We start from the raw sequence: 20,738 nt of genomic DNA, 5'->3' as shown, positions 1-20,738 counted from the left end.
GTGAGGGGGAGCCCTAATCCCCGACCTGGGAGGCCCAGACAGAAGGGCCGCAGGTTCAAAGCCAGCGTCCGCACTTTAGCGAGGCCCGCTGAAATTTAGACGTTGCCCTGCCTGCCTGCCTTCCTTCTCTGTTTCTTTCTTCGGTACTGGGGATGGAACCTCGACGCATTCCACCTCCAAGCTTCACCCCCTATTTTTTTATTCTTTATTTTGGTGGTACTGGGGTTCCTGGAAACCCTTCTACCTCCGGGCTATTTCATATTTTTTATTTGGAAACAGGGTCTCTTAAACCAGCGAGGTTGGCTTCGAACCTGCGCCGGTCCTCCTGTCTCCACCTCCCAAGCGCAGGGATTACAAGCATGTGCCACCACGCCCGGCTTTTTATTTTTTATTGTGAAACAGGGTCTCACTGAGTTGCAAAGTGCATAAGTATTAGCTGAGGCTGTCCTCGAACCGCGATCTTCCTTACTCAGCCTCCCAAATTCCGGTATTACAAGCAGGTGCCACCACGCCCGGCTTGAGGCCCTGTTTTCAAATAAATAAAATCGGGCTAGGGGTATAAGGTGGAGGTAGAACGCTTCAGCATTCAATCCCCAGCACCAAATAACAATAAAGTCGGGCGTGGTGGCACACCCTTGTAATCCCAGTACTTTGGGAGGCTGAGACAGGAGGATCACAGGTTCTGAGGCAGCCTCAACAATTTAGCAAGGCCCTCCGCAACTTAGTGAGACCCTGTTTCCAAATAAGAAATAAAATCAGGCTGAGGATTTAGCTCGGAGGTAGAATGCTGCTAGGTTCAATTCCCAGTGCCACAAAAAATATAATAATAATAATAATAATAACAACGACAACAACAACAACAACAATAATGTGTTATTTTAGTAAACTACCTTTATCTCTTTTTTCCGTTTTTTGTGATACTGGGGATTGAACCAGGACCATTCTGTCTCTGAGCTACACCCCAGCAGCCCCTTTTAATTTATTTTGAAACAGGATCTCACTAAATTGCAGAAGGCCTAAGTTGCTGAGGCTGGCGGTGAACCTGCAGTCCTTCTGTCTCAGCCTCCCAAGTACTGGTATTACAAGTGTGCACCACCACACCTGGCTCTACCTTTCTTTTCATATTAATCTGTATTTAAAACATTTACTTGGCATTCCTAGAGTAGGATTTTTCTGACTTAAATAAAATTGGTTGACTAACTAAAAAGAATTTTTGAAACTTTAAACTGGATATTGAATACTTCCAGTTCAGCTAATTCTTAAGTTACGTATCTGTATATTTTTGCCCTTTGTATATTTTACAGGCCAGGCACCTAGAATTTATATAGAAAAATGAACTTATCATCGCCATTGCTTTCCTTCTAAAAGCAAAATAACATTAGAAATAACAGAAAACTCTTTCTCTTCTTGGGTGCTTATATCAGAATATGCTATCAATGATTATATAATTTGTATACATAAAATATCTAGTTATCTTATATCCTTATCTTTATATTATTTTGCTTTTGGGTGGAAAGCAATGAAGATCTCCTTTCTCTCTTTACTGTTGTCTTATCTTGGAGCCTTCCCATATTTGCCCTCTTAGGACAATCTATTCTCTTCTCCGCTCTTTAGTCTGGCCAACCCCTACATGACCTTCATGATTTAGTGTAGGTGTCATTTCTTCAAAAGTTTTTTTTACCTTTATCAATACAACTGTGCTGAAATATTGTCTTAACTCCAAAGTAAGTATGGTTTATATTTTCTTAGGGTTTTAGTTTTTAATTGCATTCTAAATATAATTTTCGCCAGGCGTGGTGGTGCACACTTGTAATCCCCGCACTTGGGAGGTGGAGACAGGAGGATCACTCTGGTTAGGAGCCAGCCTCGCTGGCTTAAGAGACCCTGTTTCCAAATTTAAAAAATATAAAATAGGTCTGGGAGTGCAGCCTGGAGATAGAAGGGCTTCCAGGAACCCCAGTGCCACCAAAATAATAATAATAATAAATAAATAAATAAATAAATAAATAAATAAATAAATAAATATAATTTCCAGTTTTACATACTTTAAATGAATTTTTGTGCATGGTAATTATATACTTTATGTAAAAATCAAAACAGAAGGAGTCTTTCCTCTTACAGCTAACTCCTGCATGCTCATCTTTCAGAGCTCAGGTTAGCAGTGATACTCAGGAAGGCTTTTCTGAATTTTAGACTAGGTTAGATCTTATATATTTCATTAGCACCTTGTATTCCCCCAAATCTCAGATGCTAAGAATTTACTAAATTATTGTGAGCCCCAAATTAAGCTGTTGAATAGACTTGGGGTGTGTGTGTGTGTGTGTGTGTGTGTGTGTGTGTGTGTGTGTGTGTGTGTGTGTGATAGTAGGGATTGAACCCAAGGGCATTCTGCCTCTGAGCTATACCCTATTTTATTTTTTATTTTGAAAGAGGGTGTCACTAAGTTTCAGGGGACCACTTAAGCTGCAGAAGCTGGCCAAAACCTGTGATCTCCTTTCTCAGCCTCCCAAGTGCCAGGATTACAGGCATGTGGCACCATGTCTGGCTGAATATGTATTTTTAATGTGTATCTCAATTGATTTCTTATATCAGACAAGTTTAGGAAAAGGTACTCATAATATTTATGATTTATGTGCTCCTCCTCATCCTTCCAACCCACTTTTGGTAATATGTCCCTGCTATGCTTCATAGAGACAGGAACTGATCTTTGTGTCCTTAACATTTAACATCTAACTTAACAAATTGAGAGTTGGTCATTCTTGAGTAATATATTGAAGAATGATTCACCAGAAGAGGATATTCATCCCCAAAATGGAAATGTAATTGCTTGGTGATAGGGCAGGTATATGTTTAGCATTACTAGAAACTTCCAGTTTTCCTCACTAATTTTAATAATTTGAATTGTCTTTAGCAATGTGTAAGAGTTCCAGTTTGTCCATATGTTAGAAATGGATTCTTGGGAAGCTGCAGATAAAACTCATAATATTGAAAGTAACTTGGCAAGGCAATTACCTTCTGTAGAAGCATGTGCGACTGGCATATAAAGTCTCGTAAGAAAGCACGCCTAGTGGCGATCCACTTGGTTTTTATCTCTTATGGGACCCTGCCCTCACCCTAGTTTGGGAAGGGTTTGGGTTCACAACTGCAAGATTGGCTATTCCTTAGTATGGAGAGAAACATAGTTTTCACAAAGAAACAAAGTCTTAAGGTACAGTTTGCATGGATTGGTTCTGTCTGGAACAGACAAAATTCAGAAGTACAATTTAGGGTGGACTCTGCGTTGATTGGCTTACTGTAAAATTGTAAAGATACACTCTTGGAACAAACTGGGACATAGTTATATAATAGGTCTGAACTGTAGTTACCAGGGAATGTTTGTTTAATGCTGAAATTATACATGGAAGAAATCCATTTCTATGTGGTTTACCACTTCCACAGAAAAGGATGGTCTTCATTTCTTACAATTATCCTTACCAATATCTGAATTTACCATTGTGTGTGTGTGTGTGTGTGTGTGTGTGTGTGTGTGTGTGCTGCTGGGGGTGGAACCCAGGGGCTTTTCTGCCTCCAGGCTAAGTCCCAGACCTATTTCATACTTTATTTGGAAACAAGGTCTCACTAAGTAGCTGAGGCTGTGTTCGAACCTGTGCAATCCTCCTGTCTCAGCCTCCCAAGCGCTGGGATTACAAGGGTGCACCACCATGCCCTGCCTTACCATCTTCTTTTAAACCATTCTAATAAATGTGAAGTAGTATGTTGGTTGCTTTAATTTGTATTTCACTAATAAATAATGATGTTGAGCACTGTTTCAAATGTTTAAAAACAGTTTTGTGTATGAGTAGTTTTAATATAGTTTTTTTTTTACTTTTTCATTTTTTAAAATTTTTTATTGGTTCATTGTAGTCACAGATCTTGATGGAATAAAAGATGGTGGATAGTTTTTATTTTTCCTGTGGAAAAATAAATTGAACCCAGGGGTATTCTACCTCTGAGCTATACCCACTCTATTTTATTTTTTATTTTGAAACAGGTCCTCACTAATTGTAGAGGACCTCATTAAGTTGCTGAGGCTGGCAGGGAACCTGCAATCCTGCTGTCTCAGCTTCCCAAGTACTGGGATTATAAGCATGTGCCACCATGCTGGACTTGTTTTTTTAAATAATATTTTCAATAAGTTTCATATGTTTAAGAGTTTTAATATATGTCTTATACATATCTTCTACATATAATTATTAAATATTTTATGGATTTAATTTTCCAGGATTGTTACTAAAATATAAAATTACATAATCAAATGTTTTTGTATCTATTGAGATGATGATTTTCTTTTTTTAAATTTTTTATTGGTGCACTGTATTCATACATCATAATGGGATAAAAATAATACTTTTGTCAACATACATGCACACATCGCCCAGTTAGCCCCTACCCGATCCCCACCCCGTTCCCTCCCCATCCCTCCTTCCCATGCTTGGCTTAATGGTTGACATCTAGTATTATAGCAATTTATCCAATATTAACGTTGATAATCTCACATAACAGTTTCATTTGTCTGATACCAAGCTTTTGATGACTTAAGGATAACATTTCAATATTTCTTTTTGCTTTCTTTCTTACCAGAGAATATTTCTTTCTTTTTCTTTTTTAAGGTGAAACTATCATATATTTATTTTTTTATTTTTCACAAAAAATCTATCCTAATATGGAATATGGACTCAGATAAAATTGCTTATTATATCCCCAGTTGTCTTTTAAATGTCTATTGGTAAGCTTGGCAGTAATATTCTTTTTATTAACCATGGTACTGGTAATTTGTATTTTCTATTTTTCTTAGATAGGCCTGTGAAGGGTTTATACATTTTATTATTTTTTTTTTATTTTATTGGTGCACTGTATTCATACATCATAGTCGGATACAAACTTTTGTAGACATACATGCACACATCGCCCAGTCAGCCCCCACCCGATCCCCACCCCATTCTCTCCCCATCCCTCCTTCCCATGCTTGGCTTAGTGATTGACATCTAGTATTATAGCAATTTATCCAAAATTAAAAATGATAATCTCACATAACAGTTTCATTTGTCTGATACCAAGCGTTTGATGATTTAAAGATAGCATTTCAATATTTCTTTTTGCTTTCTTTCTTACTAGAGCATATTTTTTTCTGTTTTTTTAGGTGAAACTATCATATATTTATATATTTATTTTTCAGAAAAAAATCTATCCTAATATGGAATATGAATTCTAGATACCCAAAACGATCTTGAAAAAGAACAAAGCTAGCAGATATATATTTTCTGATTTCAAACCATATAAAGCTACAATAATTGAAACAGTGTAGTACTGTTCTAAAGGCAGATATATAGACCATTGGAGTTAAATACAAGCCTAGAGCTAAATTCTTCCCTATATTGTCAAGTTATTTTTGACAAGGTTTCCACGAACATTTGGTGGTGGAAATAATAATCTTTTAACTAAATATTGTTGAAAAATAATAATTACATGGAAAAGAATAAAATTGGACCTTTACCTAATCCCATATACAAGTATTAATTCAAAATAGATAAAAGACCTAAATATAAATCTTAAGACTATAAACTTTTAGGAGAAAATCTGGGTCATAAAACCTCACAACATTGAAATTGGCAGTGATTTCTTGGATATGATTTCAATGGCACAGGCAACAGAAGAATATACAAACTCCCTAAAAAATAAAAGAAAATATTGTATATCCAAAGACAATGTAAACAGAGTTAAAAGTTACTAATAGAATTGGATAAAATATTTCCAAATGCTATATCTGAAGGTATATTAATATTCCAACTAGAAATCCTAAAAATTAACAACAATAAAGTCAAACAATACAACTTAGAGATAGGTAAAAGACTAACATAAATAATGAATCTCCACAGATAACCAATCTTAGTTGTCTGTTGGATGGAAACTCTTGTTTCTCTGGTTCTGGTGAGTGTTACCTATTTCTTCTTTGTAGTTAATCTCTTTGAGTATTTTCTCTAGCGCTGGTTTTGAAGACATAAATTCCTTCAGTTTCTGTTTGTCATGGAAGCTTCTTATTTCTCCATCTAATTTGATAGAAAGTTTTGCTGGATAGGAAATTTTTGGCTGGAAGTTGTTTTCTTTCAGAGTTTGGAATATGTTACTCCAAGCCCTTCTGGCTCTCATGACTTGGTTTGGGAAGTCTGGAGTGATTCTAATTGGTTTGCCTCTGAATGTCAGTTGGCCCTTTGTTTTTGTTGCCTTTAAGATTCTCTGCTTGGCTTCCACATTAGTCATTTTGACAATTATATGGCGTGGGGATCCTCTTCTCGGATCCTGTCTAAAAGGAGTTCTATAAGTTTCCTGGATCTGTGTATCAACCTCTTGCTCTCTATTTGGAAAATTTTCTGCTATTACTTCCTTGAAGAGATTGTTGATCCCTTTGGTTTCACTTTCTTTTCCCTCCTCTATTCCAATTTTTCTTAGGTTAGCTCTCTTAAGATGGGCCCATATTTCTTCAATGTCAGATTCCTGCTGTTGGATATTTTTTTCTAGATTAGAAACTATGCATTCATTTTTGGATTGCTCATCTTCTAAGAGCGAGATTCTGTTCTCCATGTGGTCTAATCGGTTGTTTGTGCTTTGAATTGAGGCCTTTACTTCATTAATTGCATCCTTTATCTCTTTTTGGCTCTCTGAGTTCTTTTCGAAGCACCTCTATTATTTCTACAGTTATTTTCCTGATTTGATCTTCTAGAAATCTCTGATTTTCTGTTTTATCAGGTTCTGATGTTGTGGGGTTGTGCACATTCATTACTCCAGTATTATTCCTCTTTCCCATGATTTCGGAGGTTTGTGCCTTCTCTGGGTTCTTCCCTTGGGTCACTATGGCTTCACTTAAGGTGCTCTGGATCTCGAGTCTGTATTATCTCAGACCCCACTACTCCTTTACTGGGTTGTATCACAGAGTCTCCGACCCAGGGAGTCGATAGAGGCTGCTTTAAACTATGGGGGGTGCCAGGTTGCACGTTCTCCTATGGTGTGATATCTCTGCCACCACCACTCCCTCACTGGGTCAAGTCCCAGGAGGCCCAATACTGCGATTTCTCCTCTGTGGCCCGCAATTTGACTCACTGTTCTTGAGTACGCAGATGTAGTTGTACTGGACTCGGTGAATTCACTGCTGCTGCCGCCGCCGGTGGCAATATGGCGCCTCTGCCACGCCCTCGGCCATGAGGCTGGCGTATTTTTTCTTCTCTGGTTTTGATTTCCACTCTGAATCCCTGCAGCGTGTGCTGAGCTCAGCCACTGGGAGCTTTAAATGCTGTCTGCGCCGAAAGATCCCGCCTGGCTGTTCCGCAGCGGCTCACCTGGCTTGCTGTAGCCGTCCGTTGAGTTCGCCGCTGCCGCCGGCAGTATGGCGCTGCTGTCGCGTCCTCGGGCGCATGTGTCTCCTCTGTGGCCCTGAGCTCTGTTCTCAGTCCGCTTTCTCTTTGGAGCCTGGTGGTTTTTTTTGTTTTTCTGGTGATGGTGTTTTCTGGCTATGAAAGGCGCTCTTTTTGTGGTAATGGAGATTGGTTGTTAGCGGGACTCTTAAGCCCCGCTTTTCTCGGTCGCCATCTTCCCGGAAGTCTCTCTCATTTTATTATTTTTAAAAAAAAACAAATTTTTTAGCTGGGTGTGAAGGCACAAGCTTGTAATCCCACCATTTGGGAGGTTGAGACAGGAGAATTGCAGTTTGCGGGAAGACTCAGTGAGGCCCTTTGCAACTCAGTGAGACCTTGTTTCAAAATAAAGAATAAAAAATAAGACTGAGGGTGTAGCTAAGAGGTAGAATGCCTCTGGCTTTCATCTTCAGTACAGAAAAAATTAAAAAAAAAATTGTGTCACTGAGGATTGAGCACAGAGGTGTTCTATCTCCAAGTTATACTCCCAGCCTTATTTAAGTTTTTGTTTTCAAGTAAGGTCTCAGTAGGTTGTTGTAACTCTCCCTGAGTTGCCGAGGCTGGGATCCTCCTGTCTCAATCTCCCAAGTACTGGAATTACAGGTGTGGGCGGCCATGTCTGACTAAGCAACAACTTTTGCGATTTTTTTTTATTCTATTTTTGCTTTATTTCTATATTATTTCCACTGCACTTTATTTAGGTTTAATTTATTCTTTTTCTAGTTTTTTTAAGATGGAACCTTAGGTCATTGATTTTACATCTTTTTTTCTCAATATAATCATTTAAAGCTGTACTTTATCTGCACACGAAAAATTTTGATGTGTGGTGTTATAATCATTGAGTTCTAAATATTTATTTATTTATTTTTCAATACTGGTGATTAAACCTATGGAGTCTGCCATGAGGGGTGCGTATATATATCAATGTTATGTGTATGTCTTTGTCTTCCTCCCCACCACCTTTTTTCCTTTTAAAACATTTTTATCCCTTCTTCCACTTCAGTTTAGCATGCTATAATTAATGCTTAATCTCTTCAGCCTGTTCTCCCTTTCTCACCCACATTTTCTTTAGTTAATAGTCATAGAGATCATTAGTAATAACCTTTTTAACATTGTATTGATAAATTTTTTGCTTTTACATGACCTCTGGCTGGGTGTGGTGGCACACACTTATAATCCAAGTACTTGGGAGGCTGAGACAGGAGAATTACAGTTTCATGGCCAGCCTCAGCTACTTAGTGAGGCCCTCCTCAACTTCGTAAGACCCTGTTTCAAAGATAAAGAATAATAAATAGAGCTGGGGGTGTAGCTTGGAGGTAGAATGCCCCTGGGTTCAATCCTCAGTACTGCAATAATAATAGTAATAGTAGTAGTAGTAGTAGTAGTAGTAGTAGTAGTAGTGGCCACTCCTCAGTACTGCAATAATAATAGTAGTAGTAGTAGTAGTAGTAGTAATAATAATAATAATAATAATAATAATAATAATAATTAACCTCTGTTACTGGCTGTTATGCTATTCTCTTAAAGTGGTACCAGGTAGAATTTAGCACTTTGATTATGCTGACTAGATGTATTGAAGCTAAATATATTCCCAGCCCAGGGCTTATTATGAAGAGATAACTACTCACTAACTGGCCTCTATTTTTAGCAAATGTGTTAATATGGTCCTCAGAGAAGTTGAGAAAACAAGCCAACAAGATGGCTGCCCAAAGTCTGTACACACCTCCCCTCGTAATCACAGGTAGCAAAGTAGATGAAATCCCAAAGAATTTTAAAACGTTGATTGTTAACAATGGTTAATAAAATAAGATGTAAGGTATGAACTAGGAGAAAACAAAGGATATGAAAGAGCATATCCTTTATCCTTTAGGGATTCTGGGAAGTAAACAAACAGAAATCTTAAAAATAAAAACCTCAATGAAAATGAAAAATTTAATTAAAAGTCTCACCAATGTATTGGATCGAGTAGAAGTCAGAATCTCAAAGGTTGAAGACAGGGTGACCAATCTTGAATATTAGAAAATATTAAAGAAAAAAATCACAAACTTTGATCCTAATATAAAGAATTATGGGACATTAACAGACCAAACTTATAAACCATTCACATGGGGTTAAGATTGGCATACAGATATAAAGGGCATTTTAAACCCCAAATAGAGGATCAAAAAAGAACTTCCCTTTGACACATTATAATATGCCAAATTCTCAAATTAAGGATATAATTTTTAAAGACTCAAGAGAGAAAGCTAAGGTCACATTTAGAGGCAAACCAATCAGAATAACATCAGATTTTTAAATAGAAAACCTAAAATCTAGGAGGATTGGAATGATGTGATTTAAGCTTTGATGAGATTGCCATATCCAATAAAGCTATATTTCAGAATCAGATAAACAAAAAACCCTTGGAAGATAAGCATAAATTAAAATAACTCATGACTAAGCTAGAAGATTCGTGTGTGTGTGTGTGTGTGTGTGTGTGTGTGTGTTACTGGGGATAGAACCCAGTGGCATTCTACCTCCAAGCTACACTCCCAGCCCTGTTTTTTAATTCCTTTTATTTTTGACACAGGGTCTCTCACTGAGTTGCGAAGGGCCTCGTTAGGTAGCTGAGGCTGTCTGCGAACCACGATCCTCTGGTCTCAGCCTTGCGAATGCTGGGAATACAAGCATGTGCCACCATGCCTCGCTGTAGAAGATTCTTAAATCATACACAAAGAAGATAAACAGCCTAAGAAAGAATAGAAGCCTGAGAAGAGTAGGTAAGCAAATGAGAACTAAGATTGAATTAAACATTAGCTATAAATCAGCAGAAAATAACCTCTCTAAACACACATGTAAATGGTTTTAACTCAAGACAGACAGACTGGATTAAAAACAAAACACTACTCTATCATCTGCAAGAAACACACACCTCTCAGGCAAAGGCATAAACAGGCCAAAAGGGAAAGAATGAAAAATGATATTTCCTGCAAATGGAGCCTACATGTCCAACAAAACACTTCAAGTCAAAATTAATCAGAAGAGGCAAAGAAAAATCACTTCATACCGATAAAGGGAACAATCCAACAAGAAGATATATTGATAGAAAATAATTTTACCCCAAACATTGGTGGACCTAATTACATAAAGCAAAACACAATTTGGCACAAAGGCTTAGGTAGAGTTCAATAAAATAACACTGAGTGATTTCATCATACTTCTCTTCCCAGTAGATCTGTCATTTAGATATAAAATCAGCAAAGATACTCCCCGCCTATAAATTAAATGGACTTAACAAATATCTACAGAATATATTATCCAACAACAGTTAGATATTTTTTTTCTCAAGTGATTATGGGACTTTTCCCAAAATAGATTACATTTTAGGCTACAAAGCAGATATTAGCAAATACTTAACAAATATGTATAATTCCTTGTGTCTTATTAGATCATAATGGAATGAAATTAGAAACAACAAAACTACAGAACTATATAGACACTGGGGATTGAACAATATACTTTTTAATGATGAATGAATTATAGATGAAATCAGGAGAAATTAATAAATTCTTAGAATCGAGTGAGTATAGACATATACTAGGACATCTGGGATGCTATGAAGGTGATTCAAAGAGCTTATAACCATGAGTGCCTACCTTAAAAAAAATCAGAAAGATCCCAAGTAAACAACCTAATGCTACATCTCAAGGTTCTATCTAGAAAAATAAGAACAAGTCAAATCCAAAACCAGTAAAAGGAAGGAAATAACTGAGATCAGAGTCAGAATTAAGAATTTTAGAATAAAAACATAATACGAAGGATCAATGTAATATAGAGTTGGTTTGTTGAAAAACTACTTGATAACCCTTTAGCCAGCCCAACCAAAAAGAAAGAAAAGATTCAAATTAATAAAATTATAAGTGAAGAGTATCACTGTAGACATCACTTAAATCCAGACAATCATTAAGGACTATTTTGAAAAGATATATTTCAATAAACTGGAAAATGTACACATGAGAACATTTCTAGACACCTAAGACCTACCAAAATCAAATCAAGAGGATATAGAAAACCTAAACAGACCATTAATAAGCAATGAGTTTGGAGCATGGATAAACCTTCCAACAAAGCAAAGTCCAGAAGCAGATGAATTCTCAGCTGACTTCTGCCAGCCTTTTAAAAAAGAACTAATGCCAATTCTGTTCAAATTATTCCATGAATGAGAACAAGGTGGGGAAATTCCAAATTCACTCTATGAAGCCAATATCACCCTAATGCCCAAACCAGATGAGAACCCATGAAGGAACGGAAACTACAGACCAATGTTTTTTGTAAGCATAGCTGAAAAAATCCTTAATAGCTTTTCTTAATAGACAGTAAGGAATTCACAGAAAAATATGGAAAACAATTCCATACAATAGCTTCCCAAAAAACCTTAGGAATAAACCTAGGGAAATAAAATATTTCTACAATGAAAATTATAAAACACTGAAGAAATAAATTGAAAACATCAGAGGGTGGAAAGACTTCCCATGTTCTTCGATGGGTAGAATATTGTCAAATTGGCCATGCTAATACAAGTGTGGTGGCACATGCCTATAATCTCAGTATGTGGGAGGCTAAAATAGGAGGGTTACAGGTTGGTGGACAGCCTCGGCAATTTAGTGAAGTTCTCTGAAACTTAATGAGACCCTATCCCAAAATTAAAAAAAAAATAAAATAGGGCTAGGGGTGTAGCTCAGAGGCAGAATACCCCTGGGTTCAATCTCAGTACCACCAAAAAAAAAAAAAAGAATAGCCATACTGAGCCAGATGTGGTAGCAAGCCTGTAGTTTCAGTAGTTGAGGCTGAAAGGATAACTCATTCAAGGGCAGCCTCAATAGTACAGTGGAGCTCTCACCATGACTGTTTAAAACCCCAAACTGAAAAAGTGTGGAGGTATAGTTGGGAGGCATAATGCCTCTGGGATGCCTCTGGGGTTCAATATCTAGTGACACATACACACACATAATGGCTATATTATCAAAAACATCTGGCAGTCTGAGCATTCCGTGAACTTGTGCTGCCTCACCCTCTGTTCTGGCCATCTGCCCCTCCCCCGCCCACAGTGGTCACCCAGGAAACCGGCCAGAATAGCCAGCAGGCCTGAAGCTGGTTTCATGGCAGCCTCGAAGTCAGCAGCTTTGGGGCCATTGGTCGGAGCAGTGGACCAGGGTACCAGCTCCACACGATTTTTGGTTTTCAATTCAAAAACAGCTGAACTACTTACTCATCATCAAGTGGAAATAAAACAGGAATTCCCAAAAGAAGGATGGGTAGAACAAGACCCTAGGGAGATCCTGCAGTCTGTCCTCGTCTGCATAGAGAAAACGTGTGAGAAGCTTGCACAGCTCAACGTTGATGTTTCCAACATCAAAGCCATTGGTGTCACCAACCAGAGGGAGACTACGGTAGTGTGGGACAAGGTAACTGGAGAGCCTCTCTACAATGCTGTGGTGTGGCTTGATCTAAGAACCCAGTCTACAGTTGGGGAGCTCAGCAAAAGAATTCCAGGAAATAACAACTTTGTTAAGTTCAAGACAGGCCTCCCACTTAGCACTTACTTCAGTGCAGTGAAACTCCGCTGGATCCTTGACAATGTGAGGAAAGTTCAGAAGGCTGTTGAAGAAAATAGAGCTCTTTTTGGAACCATAGATTCCTGGCTTATTTGGAGTCTGACAGGAGGTGTCAATGGAGGTGTCCACTGTACAGATGTAACAAATGCAAGTAGGACAATGCTTTTCAATATTCATTCTTTGGAATGGGATAAAGAGCTCTGTGATTTTTTTGGAATTCCAATGGAAATTCTTCCCAATATCCGGAGTTCTTCTGAGATCTATGGCCTAATGAAAGCTGGAGCCTTGGAAGGTGTGCCAATATCTGGGTGTTTGGGGGACCAGTCTGCTGCTTTGGTGGGACAAATGTGCTTCCAGGATGGACAAGCCAAAAATACATATGGAACAGGATGTTTCTTACTTTGTAATACAGGCCATAAGTGTGTATTTTCTGAACATGGCCTTCTGACCACAGTGGCATACAAACTTGGCAGAGACAAACCAGTATATTATGCATTAGAAGGTTCTGTAGCTATAGCTGGTGCCGTTGTCCGCTGGCTAAGAGACAATCTTGGAATTATTAAGTCCTCAGAGCAGATTGAAGTGCTTGCTAACGAAGTCGGTACTTCTTATGGCTGCTACTTTGTCCCTGCATTTTCGGGGTTGTATGCACCTTATTGGGAGCCCAGTGCAAGAGGGATAATCTGTGGACTCACTCAGTTCACCAATAAATGCCATATTGCTTTTGCCGCATTAGAAGCTGTTTGTTTCCAAACCCGTGAGATTTTGGATGCCATGAATCATGACTGTGGAATTCCACTCAGTCATTTGCAGGTAGATGGAGGAATGACCAGCAACAAAATTCTTATGCAGCTACAAGCAGATATTCTGTGTATTCCAGTGGTGAAGCCCTCCATGCCCGAAACGACTGCCCTGGGTGTTGCCATGGCTGCAGGGGCTGCAGAAGGAGTTGGAGTTTGGAGTCTCGAACCCGAGGACTTGTCATCTGTCACAATGGAGCGATTTCAACCTCAGATCAACGCTGAGGAAAGTGGAACTCGTTATTCTACATGGAAGAAAGCTGTGATGAAGTCAATGGGTTGGGTTGCTACTCAATCACCAGAAAGTGGTGACCCTAGTATCTTCTGTAGTCTGCCTTTGGGCTTTTTTATAGTTACAAGCATGGTAATGTTAATCGGAGCAAGGTACATCTGAGCTATCCTGTAAATACCAACTCATGGATTCCCAAGATGCAAGCTTTCTGTGAAATGAAAGAATCCAGTGATTTGTCTCTTAATGTGTTGACACTCTTTATGGACTCTTGTTTTATTTATAAGCCCCTTGCTCTGTGATCTGCCAAGTAGACCTGTGGCTTGAAATAAAGAGAATGCAGCAGAAAGAATACCACAGAAACTTTGATGTGTTTTTATGTGCTTTTATTGGCGTATTATAATCTCACATAAGCAGATCACGTTGACAATGACATACATGCACTCGGCACTGTGTACCCCCATGCATTTTTTTAACACTGACAGTAAGGTTGGGCCAGCCACCTTTGGAGCGGACCTCTCCATTGTCATTAAAAAACCTGCCCCATTCCTTCTAAGATCTAGGAAGATCTCATTGGGATTGTCCCTCATATTCTCACAGTAATAGACCAGGATTTAAGTCTCTGCACACGAAATGCCTAAGGAGTTATTACTAACTTGCTTAAAAATGAGTGACTTTTCATTTGTTTTTAACATACCCTCAAAGTCTTTTATATAGATATATTAGAATGGGGATGGTGCTGCGCACCTGTAATCCCAGTACTTGGGAGGCTGAGACAGGAAGATCACAGGTTCAAGGACAGCCTCAGTAAGTAGTGAGACTCTCATCAGCATAGTGAGAATGGGGATGGTGCTGCACACCTGTAATCCCAGTACTTGGGAGGCTGAGACAGGAAGATCACAGGTTCAAGGACAGCCTCAGCAAGTAGTGAGACTCTCATCAACATAGTGAGAACCTGTTTCTAAATAAAAAATAAGCCAGGCATGGTGGCACACGCTTTTAATCCCAGCATTCGGAAGGCTGAGACCGGAAGATCATGGTTCATGGACAGCCTCAGCTACTAAGTGAGGCCCTTTGCAACTGAGTGAGACCCTGTTTCAAAATAATGAAAAAATAGGGCTAGGAGTGCCACTCAGAGGTAGAATTCCCCTGGGTTCTATCCCCAGTACCGCAAATAAATAAATAAGTAAATACATACATACATACATACAAAAACAAAAAATAAAATAGGGCAGGGGGCTATGTCTCTGAGATGAGTACCCTGGGTTCAGTTTTCAGTAACACTCTCTATATACATACACATATACATATATATACACACATATATATGCACATACATATATATGCACATACATGGTCCTATCATATGGAAGAACAAAAGACCTAGAATAACCAAAGCAATTCTTTGGTTAAGAACCATGCTGGATATAGTTCCTCTACCTTGTGGTCTTTCTCCTAGCACACATATTGTCCCTTCTCAGTCTCCTTTGTTCTTCTCTTCAACCCTTGTCAACTTTGTGATGCTTTAGCACCTGATCCTTGAATCTTCTGTTTCTCAGTCAGAAAGTGATTACATTCAAGCTCAGATGTCTGTGCCGAAGACTCCAAAATACATCCCTAGCTGGTATCCTGTAGAAACAGTGCAAACAATATTGTGATTTTAAATTTGGTAGACACATTAAGAAAGGCAAAGGATACAGGTGAAATTATAGTGTTTTACTTAAATCAATATATATATATAGTTATAGTTATTTCAACATGTATTCAAATAAAATGTATTTATAAGATTGCATATTTTCATTTAAGTCTTCAAAGACTAGTATGTGTTTTACATTTACAGCACATCTCAATTCAGATTAGCCACTTTACGTGCTCAACTACCACATGAGGCTACTGGGTAATACAGCTTTCGGTTACCACTGATCTCCACACATCTGTATCTTCATTTGACTGTCTAGTAGATATCTTAGAATTAACATATCTTAGAATTGGAGGTTATCCTGAATTCTTTCTGTTTTCTCTCACAGGTCATATCCATTCTAACAAAAATTCTTAATCCTAACTTTAGTAGATCCAGGATCTACCTAGTTCTTTCCTCCTCTGCAGTCACTGTGGTCCTCCAAGCCCTCACCATCTCTTGTCTAGATTATTACCAAAACCTGCTGATCGATTAGACATTTGCTTTTTTTTTCCCCTTCAGTTTTTCCCCCTCAAGTCTCACCTTTTCAGAGAAGTGTTCCTTGACTGCCCTATTGAAGTGCAAAGTCCTCTTCCCCACACATGGATACATGCTATGGTAAATCAGTATTTCCTTATTCCTTACATGCTTTCCTTTTCTCCATTCCATTGTCATCATCAGTAGGAGCAACTGAGGGTTGGGCTGGGGCAAGATTTCTGATCAGCCCTGTGGTTCCTCTTTGCCTTCTGCTGGTTATTGCTCTTCTGCCTGCTTTACTCTCAGGAGTCAGCCTTATATAGCCTGGCCGCTCTTCTGATTGGTTCTTAGATCTGGACCCTGATTGATCTTTACATCTGGGCCCAGATTGGTCCATTTTCAATCCCTCTTTGGAATAATACCAGATCAGAGCCGGGCATGGTGGCGCATGCTTGTAATCCCTGCTCTTGGGAGGCGGAGACAGGAGGATCGCGCTGGTTCGGAGCCAGCCTCGCTGGCTTAAAATATAAAATATAAAATAAAAAATATAAAAAAAATATGTCTGGGAGTGTAGCCCGGAAGTAGAAGAGCTTCCAGGAACCCCAATACCAAAAAAAAAAAAAAAAAAAAAACAGATCAGGACCTAGGAGCTGACCTAGGAGTTATAGACCCTGGCTGTTTACCCCAGCTCACTACCCTATGTTACTGCCATAACAATGTATTATTAAGGTCAAATTTATTTCGCTATTTATTAAGTCAACCTAGAACATGGTAGGCATTCAGAAGATATTTACTATATAAATGAAATAATAAATCCCCGCTTGGGAGGCTGAGACAGGAGGATCGCCCAGGTTCAAAGCTAGCCTCAGCTACTTAGGCTCTCAGCAACTGTTTCCAAATAAAAATATAAAATAGGTCTGGGAGTATAGACTAGAGGTAGAAAGCCCCTAGGTTCCACCCCCAGTACCACCAAAAAAATAATAATAGACTTGTTGCTGTCGCTATTTTACTGGATTTGTTTGTTTGTTTGTTTGTTTGTCTTGCAGTAGTGGTAATTGAACCCAGGGGCATTCTACTTCAAGCTACACCCCCAACCCTATTTTTTATTCTTTATTTTGAAACAGAGTTTCACTAAATTTCAGAGAGCCTCACTAAGTAGCTGAGGCAGACCACAAATCTGAGATCCTTTTGTTTTACTTTCCAAAGTATTGGGATTATAAGCATGTGCCAACACGCCCAGCTTACTGTTTCTACTATTAGGTCTTAAGATGGCTTGTTACCATAGAGATGCTCCAAGAAGGTTTGAAGTCATTGATATAGAATATCTTTAATGGTGTTTTCAATTTTTCCTGTGGTTGATTCTCTGTTCACCTATTTGTGAGTCTTAAATTTTGTTTATTAGAAAAATGTCTTTAAAAAAAAATGTCTTTTTTTTTTTTTTAAGCTGGGCGTGATGGTGCACGTTTATAATCCTAGTACTTGGGAGGCTGAGACAGGAGGACCGCAGATTGAAGCCAGCCTCAGCAGCTTAGTGAGGATCTCAGCAACTTAGGCCTTATTTTCAAATAAGATATAAAATAGGTCTAAGGTGTAGCCTGGAGGTAGAAGCCCTCTTGAGTTCTATCCCCAGTACCACACAAAAAAATTAAAATGCCTGTTTTTATTAAATTGCCAAATTATCCACTACATGTATATGTGGCAATCTGAATTTTCAAAATTGCCTTTTTATATCTTATTAAGGTGTTTCTCTTCTTAGTTTTAATTTTTTTAAGATACAGGGTCTCTGTTTCCTAGCTGGGCCCAGCCTTCTGGGCTCAAAAGAATGTCGTTTATCATCCTGTAGTAGTTGGGGCAACTACAGGTATGGACCACTGCTCCCCAATAGCACATGCTCCTTTTTTTTTTTTTTTTTTTTCGGTACTGGAGATGGAACCCAGGGGCCTTCTACCTCTGAGCTACACCCCTAGCCCTATTTTTTTATTCTTTATTTTGAAACCAGGTCTCACTTAGTTGCAAAGGGCCTTACTAAGTAGCTGAGGCTGTCCTTGATCCATGATCCTTTGGTCTCAGCCTCCAAAATACTGGGATTACAAGTGTACCACCATGCCTGTCTTCCTTTTCATTTTTGTTTCAGTCCTCCCTTAGACTCATATTTATCCACTTTTACTCATCTTAGTAAATTAAAGAATAAGTCTTAATTTTAGTTGTTATTTTTACTATTTTTATATTGGCCACTTCTGCTTTTGTCTTAAATAATTTTACTATCAACCTTTATGGTTTATCTTTTTTTTTTTTTGGTGGTGGTGGTACTGGGGTTCCTGGAAGCCCTTCTACCTCCGGGCTACACTCCCAGACCTATTTTTACATTTTTATTTGGAAACAGGGTCTCCTAAGCCAGCACACACGGCTGGCTTCGAACCTGCGCGATCCTCCTGTCTCCGCCTCCCAAGCGCGGGGATTACAAGCGTGCGCCACCACGCCCGGCTATGGTTTATCTTTAGTTCTTTTCTGGATTATTGAGTGGACTGTTTGATTCATTTATTTCTAGATTTACTTAATAGTAAACATCTAAGGCTATGATTTCTTTTGCTTATAACTTTGGCTGTGTCATATAGGTTTTGATATCTGTGTTCTTATTGTCATTAATTTTTTATTATTAAGGACCACACTGCCTATTAAGTGGAAAGGATTCAAAGTTACACAGGCTCTCTCCATGAAAATATATCTTGTACCTAATAATGTCTTCTTGTTGTAGAACAGGGAGGGTAAATTTAGGTGATTTTTTTTCAGAATTACAGAGTAAAACGTTAATTGAAAATTAGAAAAAGTCAGGTGTGATAGCACACACCTATATCAGTACTTGAGGGGCTGAGACAGGAGAATAACAGGTTTGAGGTCAGCCTCAGCAAGTAGTGAGATTCTCAGCAACCTAGCAAGACCCTATTTCAAAATAAAAATAAAACAGAGCTGGGGCTATAGCTTGGAGGTAGAATGCCCCTAGGTTCAATCACCAGTGCCACAAATAAAGGGAAAAAAACAATTTTCTTCTCAAACTTATCAGGAACCTTTATAATACCAGATCACTGAAATTCCACTGAAGACATATCATCTTTTTAGGGGTAGAGACAGTGAAGAAAAGTAGGGGCCAGAGGCTCGAAGAATGGATTCCCTGGACATTTCTTCTGCTGGTCTCTGGGGTCACTCATGTGTCCACTAATGGACTCGCTTGGGCTTCCTCATTTGTAGCTGGGTTCAAAGTCATTGACATGAAAAAATTTTTAAATAGCCTTACTGAGGTATATTTGACTATTTCAGTGATTTTTAGTAACTTGATCAATTAGTATAACTATCATGCCATAAGTTTTAGAACATTTTCATGCCCCAGTAAGATCCCTTGTGCCCATTCATAGTTAATCCCCATTCTCAGCAGCCTCTAGTCTACTTTCTGTCTCTGTAAATTTGCTCTTTGGGAGCCGGGCGTGGTGGCGCACGCTTTGTAATCCCTGGGCTTGGGAGGCTGAGACAGGAGGATTGCTCAGGTTCAAAGCCAGCCTCAGCTATTTAGTGAGGTTCTCGGCAACTTAGTGAGACCCTGTCTCCAAATAAAATATAAAAATCGGTCTGGGAGTATAGTCTGGAGGTAGAAAGCCTCTGGGTTCCACTCCAAGTACCACAAAATGCTCTTTGGGGAACATTTAAATAAAATCACATATGTGATTTCTTTTGTCTGACTATTTTTACTTAGCATAATGTTTTTGAGATTTAATTCATGAATCAGTATCTGTTATGTATTTTTTATTGCTGGAAGATAGTCTATAGTTTGGATAGACCATGTCATTGGCTTTTAATAAGTATACAATTTATTTTTGGAGGCATTTTTATGTAGATGGGATAGATTAATCTTTAAAACTATTTTTTTTTTGGTGGTACTGGGGTTCCTGGAAGCCCTTCTACCTCCGGGCTACACTCCCAGACCTATTTTTATATCTTTATTTAGAAACTGGGTCTCTTAAGCCAGCGCGCGCGGCTGGCTTCGAACCTGCGCGATCCTCCTGTCTCCGCCTCCCAAGCGTGGGGATTACAAGCGTGCGCCACCACACCCAGCCTAAAACTACTTTTTTTGTGTGACTTTTTTGATAACATAACGTCATTATTTTCATGTTCCTTGGAAATTTGAAAATAATATATCTTTCCTGGTTTTTATGTGTCAATGCTTTTTAAAAACTTACCCAAATATTCCACTAGTTTTATTGTTTATTGGCCCTCTAACACTAGTCTTTGAATACAACTGCTACTTTATAAAATTCTTCTTCAGCCAGGCGTGGAGGCGCACGCTTGTAATCCCAGCATTCGGGAGGCTGAGACAGGAGGATCGCGGTTCGCAGACAGCCTCAGCTACTTAGGCCCTCTGCAACTCAGTGAGACCCGGTTTCAAAATAAAGAGTAAAAAAATAGGGCAGGGGGTGTAGCTTGGAGGTAGGATGCCCCTGGGTTCCATCACCAGACCTGCAAAAA

The 20,738-nt window shown here is 38.8% G+C and overlaps 1 protein-coding gene across 1 annotated transcript; it reads left to right on the top strand.

The window, feature by feature from the left end:
* Nucleotides 1–12,540: 12,540 nt before the first annotated feature.
* Nucleotides 12,541–14,233, top strand: LOC308259053 (glycerol kinase-like; the record flags this gene model as incomplete). The annotated part of the gene is made up of 1 exon (XM_080689796.1): nucleotides 12,541–14,233. The coding sequence occupies exon 1, from the start codon at nucleotides 12,584–12,586 to the stop codon at nucleotides 14,231–14,233; it is 1,650 nt and encodes a 549-aa protein (XP_080545922.1). The 5' UTR covers nucleotides 12,541–12,583.
* Nucleotides 14,234–20,738: the final 6,505 nt, after the last annotated feature.

The sequence above is a fragment of the Muscardinus avellanarius genome (genome assembly GCF_963383645.1).
Source record: "Muscardinus avellanarius genome assembly, chromosome: 2".
Taxonomy (NCBI): Eukaryota; Metazoa; Chordata; class Mammalia; order Rodentia; family Gliridae; genus Muscardinus; species Muscardinus avellanarius.
The sequence above is the reverse complement of the archived record's forward strand: the minus strand, read 5'-3'. Positions and strand labels throughout refer to the sequence as shown.